Source organism: Aythya ferina (genome assembly GCF_964211825.1).
Source record: "Aythya ferina genome assembly, chromosome: 3".
Classification (NCBI taxonomy): Eukaryota; Metazoa; Chordata; class Aves; order Anseriformes; family Anatidae; genus Aythya; species Aythya ferina.
Genome location: NC_140298.1, coordinates 50208854 through 50221541, shown reverse-complemented (window position 1 = coordinate 50221541; position 12688 = coordinate 50208854). Strand labels below are relative to the sequence as shown.

The window sequence follows — 12688 nt, the reverse complement described above, 5'->3', positions numbered from 1 at the left end:
TGCACACAGCATCTTCAGAGTGCCACAGATAATAAAAGCAGCACACTTTGTTATTTATGTAAAGACCAATGTTACCGAATAATTTATTTTCATTGAAAGGTGTTGGTAGTTCAGCTGGGACAGCCATTTTCCAAGCTGACCTCTGTAACAGCACCAGATATAGCTGAAGGTTTTCTATTGACTAATAGATCCTATGTTAATGGATTTCCCTAGTTAATTCTTCTGCTCTACTTTACAAAGGAGAAAGGAAGAGCAGGTTGGCTGGCTCTACTTCTAAAGCTAGTAGTTAAACTAACAACACAACATTGAAGATTGGTCTTTTAACAAGGTTTGCGTAAGTTTGATTTGCCCTTGTAAATATAAACTAGCTTCCTCTATTAAAGTTAACTCAATTTAACTCTATATCTGCACACTAATGTAATTTAAATGGATACCACTTCTCTGTTTAGAGGAAGGAAATGGAATTCACTAGATTAGCAGAGGAGAGGTTCAATGCAGACAGAAAGAGAAGGATGAAAATTGAGGAATAGTGAAAGAAAAACAATTTGGCAAGAGAAGGAAGAGATGACAAGAAAATTGAAAGTTTGTGAAAAACAGCTGGAAAACAAATCCTTTATGTGAAACTGATAGCCATTTACAGGGAGGGACATGTGGCTATATGGACGGACAATTACAGTATTAAGAATATCACTGCACTCAGGGATCTGACTTATTGAAGGAAAACTCAAAAATAAATCCCAAATTTCAATAGGAAAATAAAAACATTGAAAATCAGTCTGCAGGCCATTCCTGTTGGCATTAAGCATGTTTCAGTTCTTTCAAACCCTGTTTTAGGAAAGACCTTAACACACATTTTAGTTAGCTAAGTGCTTGCAAAGCTCTAACAAATTCTACCTTTTCCTTCTTGGTTTCCTCAGTGGCTCCCAGTTCAGTGCCTGTCAGCACAATGTCCTTAGAAACTTTGCAATAGACTCTGTTAGGAGTCTAAAATATCCTCCAAAACCCTAAAATGACCTTTTGTACTTCTTCATGTCCATGTATGGAGAGGTATGCTGTCCTTCCTCATAAGCAAGCCTAGCATGCCCCTACCTCGGTGTTGGTTTAGGTGAGGAATATAGCAGTAACTGTGCAAGAGGTTTAGATCAGAGATTGACATTTTGCTTTGTAAAACAGCTGGCTGCTTGACCTGAGACTAAAAAGCAAAATTCATAGTAACTAGGTTTTGAGTTTTGAGTTGAGAAGAGTACCGTAAAACTCTGTATTGGCTTTCTGTCTCTGTTCCACTCACTGGGGCTCACCAGAGGCCAAGAAATACTTATAAAAATTATGCAACAAAGAATTTGATAAAAATCTCAGGAAAGCTTCATTGTTTTATGAAGGTGACAATGCTTAGGGGAAGCTGTTTTTTCAAGTAGAAGAAATCTTTTCTTATATTGTGAACTGTATTTGAAATTTACTAGATTTAGATATTTTTAAGCAGAGGGTGGTTTTTTTTTGTTTTGTTTTGTTTTGTTTTGTTTGTTTTTTAATTATTATTATTATCGTTTGTTTGTGGTTGTTGGTTTTTTGTTTGTTTGTTTGTTTTCAGGAAGGTAAAAGAACAGTGAGGACTCCATGGCACACTGAGTTGCATATATGGGTTATTTATGTCTCCGTTCAATTTTTTTCCAACCCCTTTGCTGGTAACAAAATAAAATGTACTGAAGTAGCATAAAGTAAAAGTTAATTACAGCATCAGTTCTGTATGGTATTACCTTCATCCTTATCCTTTTCATCTCCAGGACATATGAAAACAGTTCTTATGCAAACTGAATCAAAACCAATTCTCAAGTGACTCAGAGAAACCTACAGATCCTAAAGAGATGGAAATTAACCAAATTTTAATTCTATCAGGAAACTCACTGGTTCTTCATTATTTTGATAAGTTTTTTCAAATTGTGACAAAAATAATCTAAGCTTATGTCTAGCCCCATGGTGCTTCTTTAAAGATTAAGAAGCAATAAGATAATAAAGATTGCAAACATTCTGACAGCTGCTCAGAGGGAGATGATGTTTAAAGTTCTCTCTCCCCCTCTCCTGCAGCATGGTTGTTTTTATTCTTTTACAAGGAGAATAACAGGCTCAACAGATGTGGATGCAAGCTCATGTTCACCTTCAGTTGACCTCTACAACTTTTCATACCAACACTGGGTTTGGGAACATGGACAAGTTTACACTGCTGATGATTAAGAGACTTGTTCATAATTCTGAATATTAAATAGAGCACAGGCATAGTATGAAGGGTGCTTTTGGATGACAATCATGAGGACTGTAACAAAACACTACCTTACAAACTAATGTTCAAACCCCAGCTTTCACACACAGATCCCAATGGTCTCAGACAAGTACATGTGATTTACAACCACTCAGACACAGATTTCTGCTCCCCTTTCCCAAAAGGCTATGTTTGTACTTCAGTTTGGAGAGTAATGCAGAGCATCTGCTCATAGGGGTTTGTGACCCCTGTCTCATGAAGAGAGATGGGACAAGATGGAATTGGAACTTGGTTACTCTGCAGCGTAACCCGCCTGAGTCACCCCAGAGGTAGAAGGGGTTGTGTACAGGGCTGCCTTTAGAGCAGGAGAGAAAATGAGAAGTAACATGTCAACATCCATCTAAGATTTAGATCTAAAGGATCATTTCTACCTTTTCTGCTACATGTGAGATGAAAAAACTTTACATACCTTACTATTCAGCAAACTATGGTCAACCAAGAGAGGATGGCAAAGAGAGGGACATAAAATACAGATAGATCTGTACCTGCAGTCAATCACTTACTTTGGATTTCCAGCCCCTGGTTTCTTTCTCCGGAATATGTTGAGGAAAGTGTTGGACTTGCAAGGTGCCTTGCCGTCCCCGACATGCATACGCACCACATCTGAGGTGGTGAAGGCACTGCGGACATTCCTCTCGGGCTTGGCTATGATGATGTACATCTTAGGAGTGAACATGCACCCCAGGGCCACTGTCACACTCAGGCTCACTGCGAAACAAGTGGTGATAATCTTGTAGTTGCTCCCAAAATAGATAGGCACAAAGGCCAGCCAGATGATACAAGTGGTGTACATGGTGAATGCAATGTACTTGGCCTCATTGAAATTGGCAGGCACATTGCGAGTCTTGAAGGCATAGTATGTGCAGCTCATGATGAGGAGTCCATTGTAGCCCACAGGAGCCACAACTCCTAGGTTGCTGGTGTTGCAGATAAGGTAAACTTCCTTAATACTGGGGTAGGAGAGGATGGGCATTGGGGGCTCCAGGATGATCAGTGTGACCACCAGTGTCAGCTGCACACTGATCAAAATGGAGGCAATGACCACTTGGGCCCATGCACTCATGAAACGTGGCTTGCGGGTACAGATCTTCTTTTTGCTGCCTGCCAGAATGCGTGCAATGCGGTTGGTTTTGGTCACAAGGGCAGAATAACACATGGCAGAGGAGAGACCCACCAGAAGGCGCTGGAGGTAGCAGGATGTTGTGGTGGGTTTAGCTATAAGGGTGAAAGGGCAGACGTAACCCAGAAAGATGCCAGCAAGGATTATGTAGCAGAGCTCCCGGCTGGAGGATTTGACAACAGGGGTGTCCCTGTAGAGCACAAAGATAAGGGTGACAAACATGGTGACCAGGATCCCCAGGCAGGAAAAGACCACAGCCACAATAGACTCTATATTGCTCCACTGGAGGTACTTTACAGGGATGGGTTCACAGCCTGCAGTGTACAGAAAAGAAACAGAGTGTTAGAAAAGTATCTGCTTGAAGAAATAACTTTTTTCTTTTTTTCTGGCTTCCAATATAATCTAAATATTAGCTTATGCTTATGTGCCATCGATTATTAAAACCATTTTACAAATGGCTGAACTGCAGCATGAAAAGGTTTAGATGAAATATGCTCAAAAACATAGCCATCAATTTTGGGTGACCCAAACATTTGCTTATGATGCTACAAAGGGAAATGAGATTTAGAAAATATTTTCTTATTCATGTTGGAAGGACTGCTGACAAGCCCAGCAAATCAAAGGCAGAACCCAACACCATCACTTCATTTCAGCATGAATGGGATTATTTCAAGTCAGAATGGCAGCTTTTTAACCTCTTCAGATTAATTTATTTTAATCTGCATCAAAACAAGTATAAAAACCCGCTACATTTTTCTGAGGTGATTTTATAAAGAAAATAGAGTATTTAAATATCTGTTACAGGCAGAAAAATCATAAATCCAAAGTCATAATGGAACTGCACCATGGATACCATACCTTCTCATATATTTCTGCTTCTTTTCTTTTTTTCCTTAACATTACCTTATTTTCACTTTTTCAAACCCTCTGCTCTTTGTTTTTCTTCTACACTCCTTTCATCAGCTCTATTAAATAATGTAATTCATTTCTTATGGAAAAGTCAAACCCACAAAACCTCTCTGCCTTTAGAAAATAAATGGAAAAGGACTCCTTTATGACTAGTACAGATGTGCAAGTATAAGTATCAGTTCAAATGGTGCTTAACTGTCAGAGCTCTCTCTCACACCTCTCACCACAAAAAGGAATCTGTGCTGGAGATATAATATCATCAGTAAATATTACATAGCAAATAAAATCTTTTATGTTAATGGGATGTTGAGGTTGGGAAGCTGAGCTACTCTGAACTTTCATTCTGGCATTTCCTGATTTCTGTTCTTGACTTAGCAGTGTTATCATGCTTTATGGTTATTTTCTGAGGTTTAAAATAAAACCAGAATGAACAAGAGATCAGTACCTCCATGAGCCATTGGCAGAGCTGGGGTTGTCAAGCCACCAGACTAAAGGTGGTGGTATTTACCTTGCAAGAGAAACACTTTTTAACTCGGTTTCATTGCTGAATCTTAGCAAGTGTCCCAGTATTGTGATGAGCAAGAGTCATGCTCAGCCTTTTTCTCTTCAATATGGAGTATATCTTCAGAAATCATCCTGTATGAACTAAGAGCTTCTGAGGCCCAGAATTCTGCCCAATCTGAATGTATATTCCACATGTTGACAAAAAAAATTACCAATCAATACTTATAACAAAATGTAAACTCCTCCCTTCTAAATACAGAATAAGTAAGCAGAGGTATGGATCAAGGCTGAGCAAACAGAGTTTTGCTGTAACCCCACTGTGAGAAAGAAAAAAGTTTTTTTTTGTTTAAATTAAAAAAAAAAAAAAAAAAAAAAAAAAGAGTAAGCCTGAGGCAAAGTCCTGACATGGAAAATTTCTGCACGAACTTTTAATGTCTTCCAATGTCATATGAACTGAAACAATGCCTTATAATTCTGTACTCATTTTATCTAAGAGTGCCAGCTTGACTTAACTACAGGTAATGCTACCGCCTGTAACATCAAAAACAACAGGAATGATAGTGTGTGCATCTGGATGTCTTATTTTATAAAGGAAAGGGGTTCTCTTTTGCTCAGAAAGCTCTGTTCAAGACTCAGACGGGTGAGGAAAAACTGTTCTTCCAATCAGTATGTTTCTGGTGAAATGTAATTAAGAAAAAGCTTTTTATTAGAAGTAGGAGCCTCTGGCCATTAGCTGCAGCAGCCCTGAGCAGGAATTAGCTATTATTTTCATTTAATAGTAGACTAACAGTCAGAAGCTACTGTTCTTTGATTAATACATGCAGAGCTCTTTTCTTAAACCAGAAGAAGGTCTGTGGTTGCTGGAAGGCTTCAGTTTTAATGTGTGTTTTAAGCTTAGCAACATAAGCCATACTCATATTATTCTATCTTAACGTGTTTGAAAACTTTGCCCTGATTCAGCATGTACGTAAGTCTATTGATCGCTTTAAGCTTATCCTGTGCAAGGTTTTAGAAACCTGTTTTGTTATATCAGTGCAATTCCTGCGCACTGTCAAGCCCCAAGAGCCACGTATGCTACAAACATTGCAAAAAACAGCCTGCACTGCTTATATCAGCAAACAGTTGTTGGTTGTCAGCATCTGTGAAGGTGGGTCGTTTCCCAGCTAAGAGACAGTAGGCTCAGGAAGCTTGTCAAGATAGGGGGAGGATGCTCAGGAAACAGTGTACTTACAAGTTGCATACATGAAATAAAAATAAAATAATAATAATAATAATAATGATTTAAAAAGAGAGAGAATCATTGTCAAAAACTTCACAGTTAAAAGTTTCTAGTAAAAAGCTTTTTGGTAGTTTTCATCTTCTATTGCACTTTAACCATGAGTCATTTCCCAGAGCAGGCTAATCAATTTTTCTTTTTTAAATTTTATTTTTAAATTTTGTTCATAATTCAAGGCCAATAAGACACTCCAAGATATTTTCTGAGGTCATTAACACATCCCAGGTAGCTGATAGCCCCAAACCTTTGTAATTCGTTTCATAATAGCTCTATAAAACTTCTTCTCTTATCTTGTTTTAGTGCTTGTTTAAGATGGAGAAAAGTGGGTTTACTAGCCTGACATTCATTGCACTTATACAATTTCTATTACTATAAAAGATCTCTCTTCTTCCTTGCACAAGACCTTAAGACACTAGTTTTAGTGATGATTTGTCAGATCAGTTTAACTGTACAGTTTACATTATTTATGGTGAGAAATTTCTTTGTGCCTGCTGACTCCACTTCACTGAATGCATATTTAGCAGATGTAATCTAAAAAACATTTTATATTTAAAACTAATATTTAAACCTCTGGAAAGGGTTGCTGAGCAGCAGAGACTGATTTCAAATGGAGAAAATATACATCTTGAAAAGTCTTAGGAAATAGGTTAGTATGCAATCCATGTTTCTTAAAAGGACTAAGGATTTTAAAACCTCCATCTGTGATGGAAAATAAGACTAAAATTGCACACATGTGTAGCATTTATGACTTAAGGTAAAGGGAAAAACAATCTGGAATGCGAGATGTTAACGTCTGTGTCTAGATGCTACAGTGACTGGCAGGGTATGAATACAACACACAAAACCAAATTATAAAAACATATTTGATGGGGGAAATACTGGCAAGGAAAAAGAATTTCATACTAAATAGCACCAACAGTGACTCAAGCAAAGCCCAAAAGTCAGAGTTTGTCTAGCTCAATTTCCCTTTCTGTAACCCTGATATAAGGGTTAAAAAAGAATCTTTCTCCTCGATTAGAAGGAATGAAGAAGCTGTACAGAAACAGACTGCCATTTTGATGTTCTCTAGGAAATCAATCGATGGCTATGCTGTCATTTGACTGATGCCACTGTGATTTTAGAACAGCAGCAGCCCAGTCTCCTTGCTGAGAAGAAACACAAATCAGCAGGTCACTTACTGATTTCATTAAAAGTTAATAGATTGCAACATGCCCCTGAGATTTTTTCCAGCACTCATGCTTTCTTCAACTCCTTTCGGCAGTGTCTGTCATTTTGACATGCCCCCTTTTGAGCTATTTTGGGCAGCTAGTAGCACTGAACCATATTCGCTCAAGTGCACATTGATCTCTCACTATGTTCTTGTTCTGCCTTATTGATTAAAAAGAAGTCCTAGTTTTCTTCCCTGAATAGTAGATACAAACAATTCTGTGAACCTCCAAGAATGTGGTTCTCTGTGGATATCTGCTTTAAAATTAGCAGACATTGGTATCCCAGAAAGTGGGGGTTGAATCTGAGCTTTTCCAGTGATCAGGACATTTATAAAGGATGCTGTAGATTTTCTAGTGTCTAGAAAAACAATATGCTTTTCCACAACTGGGACCCTTATGGAGGTGTTTATTAAAAATTCCTCTTCTTTCAACCCATTTACATGAAACTTAAAGGAACCAAATGATCGTTGAGATCTCTATATCCTGATAAATATGTTTGAAATAGGTTCCGTTGAACACCACAGAAAAAGAGGGAAGGAGACTGTTGGAGTCAGAGGTATGGGGTACAGACACACATATGGGAACTTGGAGAGCTTATTTTCCATTAAAAAAAAAAAAAAAAGTCAAATTTTCCATTTTGTTGTGATTAATAATACCCTTTTTAGCTGGAAAAGTGGCCAGCTTTCCCTCCCAAAAGAAAACCCCTGAGAGTTCTCTTGGCTTCAGTGACTAGCTATGTGTTTGGTGCTGTGGGAACATCCAGTTGCCCCCCAGTTATATTGAAGGACCATGATGTGATAAGTTGTATAGTTGATCGTCAGCTAGGTAGTGAAATCATTTCTCTGACTATACTCTGCTGAATACTGGCAGCAAAATTTTGCAGATGCAGCATGAGGCAAGGTCTTTCATAGTGATACAAAGTAAACCCCAAGGTCAAGGTGGTGCTTCTGAATGCATTATGTGTATTGTCTTGAGGTAATAGTTACTGTAAAGCCCAGAGCAGGTGTGAGCAGTTGACCTTGATAGGTAGAAAAGATCAGAAGGATGCCATAGCATACAACTCATTCAAAGCATATTCACAGGGGAGACAAATTCTAATTTTCCCTTTCCAAATTTTCCCTTTCTTCTGCCAGCCTTTTTTAAGATTTTATTGATGTTCCTTTTGCTGGTGGGTGTAGAAAGAATGATTTTTATACAAAAGGAAATTCTGATAGTTACTGCAAGCCTAGAAATCCCAAATAAATTATTACTAATTGCAAGATAGAACAAGAGGAAAGAGTTTCATGCCAAACTGACAAAGATGCACCGAGCTCTTGTGATATTCACTGCTAAAATTGCAGCAAATACTGCTAAGTTCATTGGTAGTTTTAGCAGCTTTATTAATGCTTTTGCTACCTAACGGGGAGGAACAGACAAAATATGTCATTTCTTCTTGGTAAAATTTCACTGTCTTTATTTTCACTGCTGTTGAACTGAACCAAAACATGTAGCACCTTTCACCCTAACCTACACTGGGATGTGTGCTTAAATATGTCCCTTTACTATCTTTGCATACTATCACCTTACTCTCCACCACATGCCATTCTCATTGTGCCCTGTCAAATGGGAATGCATTTGGAGGGACACATCCCTACCTGTCAGTTCAGCATTCGGCCACCAGCCAAGCTCACAGGCTTTACAGGTGAATTCATCCTGAACAAATTCATTCTCCTTGCAAGCAGTGCAAATCCAGCAGCAGCTCACTTCTCCTTTCCTGATGACCTGTAATGCAAAACATATCCTCAGCAATAAGCCTCTATAAGAGAACACAGAACCCCCCACAGCAAACAGGCACTGCCTGCATTGTTTAAATGACAGGATTCCTGCATATGGGACATTGCAAACAATTAAAAAATGTGTCCTGGATTTATGTTTACCCCTTTGTGTTAAAAATTGTGCTTACAAGTTCAAAGATAATCTCTTAGGACAATTTATTTATTTATTTTCCTGAGTTGAAAGTGCAAAACCATTTTCCCTTTTAGTACAGTGTCACAGTAAGTGTTATATTTTCAACCAAACTTGAGAAGAGGTTTAGTCTGAGAGATGACTCAGGTTGGGACAAAGTCCTTCAGCTCACACTTAATATCTGTTGAATAGTAAAAAGCAGTAAACAAAGTCAAATATTAGAATAAAGACTGATTCATGCATTTACTTATATATTTTATAACATTATTTAATATATTTTATATATTATGTATATATTATATATATATACACACAAGCACAAGCACATAATTTCTAATTTACAATAAAAATTGTAAATTAAATTCTGTCTCTGTTTGTCAGAAAGGAAGAATCCAGCCTTCTCTTCAGAATCTTCCTATCCATCTATATGCAGAGCTAAGAAAAATACAAAATGTTGTTTTTTTGTTTTTTGTTTTTGTTTTTTTTTTTTTTTTATTGAATGATGTATATATATTTTTGGTTAGCATTTCCTCCGGCATTCTGTGGAAAGAGTCCAATAGACTTCAATGGGAGATGAAGCTGGCATTTTGTATGCATGTTGTTTACATATACACACATACACAAACTGCACAATCTCAAAAACAGAAAAGATATTTTGGAGGGCAGTAAATACCAGTACTGTTTCCCCTCCAAGACTGCTGGAGTATGTCACTAAGCCTTTGCCAAATCAATCATCAATCATCTATGGCTCATAGTAGCAATATACAATTTAAAAGCTGCAGATATGTTTATTAAGTGAAATTAGAAAGGAGAATCTTTTTTAAGGTGATATTCCTGAATGGGCTTCTTGATATTTTAAACTTACTGTGTCCATAGCATTTTAATAGTGGTAGAACATGTCTTTATGTCATCCAGACCAGATATGGCAGGTGGCAAAGTACAAGCTTGATACAAGTGCTACTGTTTGGTAAACAAAGAGTGATTTCATTTGTTTTTCCATACCTCCTGTTGTGAACATGAGATATAAATGTGCTTTTTAATTATTATTTTTTTCTCACAGGTGCTATTTTTGGAACAAAATACTGGATTCCCATGGGTTACATTATTTTAATGCCCCTGAGTGAATCCCAGCCACTGACCAGTGTAGGCAATGACTAAGTGAAAATCTTGTTCTTTCTCACATAAAGGGAAATTTAATTCAAATCTTGTCATACTGAAAGATTCTGCATCAATGACAATTTTAGAAAGCATGGGCCTTTATATGGGATTTTAAGAATAAAATGTTGATCTAGGAGTCTTTCTACAATTTCGGCTTTCCTGCAGAAATTGTAGAAATATAATTTCCTGTTCTAAGTAACACCCTCTGTTTCCCTTGGCTTGAAAGAAGATTGCTTGGATTTAGTGAAAAAGCACTGCCTGGTTATTCACATTTCTATGGAACAAAGGATCTGATGCAAACCTTAATTTGCCCCTTCAAGCAAGGCTCGCTGCACACTGATCGGACCATCCCACTCTTGTTCATCTGAATCCTGTAGTCATCAATGTTGAGCACACCCTCATGCCAGGTTCCGATGAGGACATAGTCATAGCGGTTGGGCTCTATGTACTGCAGGTTCATGATGTCATACCTGAAAGGGAAAAAATAGGAAGCTAGTCACTGACCTGCGATAGAAAGGATAAAACTCCCTAGGGACTAGGGTTTCACATTGTCAGCAAATACTGTGAGATTTGCAGTAGAATCATGGTAAATAACAACTCTGATTGTCACATAATTACTGATCGACTGCCCCATTCACATAAAACTGTGCGTAAAAAGTTGTGTGTCCAGGAAGAACTGTATACCAAAGAAAGAAAGCTCTGCTGAAGATTCACATACATGTATAAGCACTGTTTGGATGATGTGCTGTCTGGCCATTTTTCAGAACTTTAACATACACTTGGTGCCTACATATAGGTTGGTTGCAGTATTGCTTCTGCTGAGAACCGTGAAGTAATCATCCAGTAGAAGTATTTGAACTAACTAAACTGGTATGCCATAAGTTAACTGTAAGCACTAGTTCACTATTTTCCTTACCTAACTCAGTGAAACTGTCAGGAAAAGTTAGCAGCCCAGAAACAATATTTACTTCCTCTCCCTAGGCATACAGCATAGAACTTCCCAAGGCTAATATAAAAGAACCATAAAACACTGTTACAAAAGCATTCAATTTCCCTACTTCCATCATTGCCCTCCATGTGATGTACCTGATGTGTGCACATCCCTTACTGCTAAGTGTTTGTCTCCTTCTTTTACCTACAGAATATGCCTTGTGCAAAGCAGTAATTAATTATGGTAATTTCATAATAGGAAATAAGCAAGAATGGGAGAATGAATAGTGGAGAGAGGGGAAAAAAAAAAAAAAAAAAGAGGATGGACCTACAGGTTGGCCTCTTCAGACAAGAAGGTAGGTGACAGGTATGTGTGGGAGGGCTTTAGAAAAAGAGGATTGCAAACCAGAAATCAGTATTGGTGCTGAAAATAAGAAAGTGTCTTCTGTTTTACAAGCCTGGGAATTAGTTACTACCTTGTTTTTCTCTACTGGATTGTCTCAGTCTCTGGACAGAAAATTCTTTAGGTAATAATGAGTGTTGCTAATCTGTATGCACATTAGGAATGAAAGGCAAGAAAAACATGAGCTGTAAATAAAACCAGGATGCTTGTTTGCGGGCAAAGTTGGAGAAATATCTTTTCCCTTATTGAGATTCAAACATGCAAAATTTCAACTCTGCAGTTCACAGAGGAAAGGTGCTCAAACTACTCTCTAGACGCCTAGTTTTGGTAATTGAATCTTTGAGATCTCTCTAGCGAAAGATAGTTTAACGAAGTGCTTACTTACAACTGTATTTAGATCTCAGTCTTGCCAATGTGCATGCTCAGACGATGTCAGTGCCACTGCATGGCTCCACTGAACCATGTAGGAAATGGGACTCCTGCCATTGACTTCAATAGAGCTCCAAGCAGGTGCTTAAAAAGCAGCTCTATAGCTCCATGGTTATCAACTGGGTCTTAACTGAGGAGTTGCTATGGAAAGGGGTTAATTTCAAAGTCACCAGGAAACAATTCCTTCTCATTTCACATCTCTTACAAAGGAATAACATAAAAAGTCATTCTTTTTTCAGCATTATGAAGAGTCAGAATAGCAAGAAGCAGTAACAGCAGGGCACCTTATAATGTAGATTCAACAAACAGGAGTAAAATTGAGCAGGGGTGTACGTGCTTCTTGCTAGCAAGCAGAACCTAATTGTTTTTTAGTGTGATGTTGAATTAGACCAATACAAAATCAGTTAAAATGGGCTGGAAAATTAATTCAGGAAGGGGAATAAAAGATTACTAAAACTTCATATTCCCTTAATGGAACTTTCTAGCCTACACA

The 12688-nt window shown here is 37.8% G+C and overlaps 1 protein-coding gene across 7 annotated transcripts in view; it reads right to left on the bottom strand.

Annotated features, from left to right (window-relative positions):
• The window catches only part of GRM1 (glutamate metabotropic receptor 1), a 183125-nt gene that overhangs the window by 25828 nt on the left and 144609 nt on the right, over window positions 1-12688 (bottom strand). For all 7 annotated transcript variants that reach the window (XM_084513314.1, XM_084513316.1, XM_084513315.1 and 4 more), the window contains exons 6-8: window positions 10735-10903; window positions 8966-9092; window positions 2818-3748 (exon numbers count right to left, since the gene is read on the bottom strand). In XM_084513314.1, coding sequence (XP_084369440.1) covers window positions 2818-3748; window positions 8966-9092; window positions 10735-10903 — 1227 coding nt within the window. The remainder of the gene's footprint in view (window positions 1-2817; window positions 3749-8965; window positions 9093-10734; window positions 10904-12688) is intronic.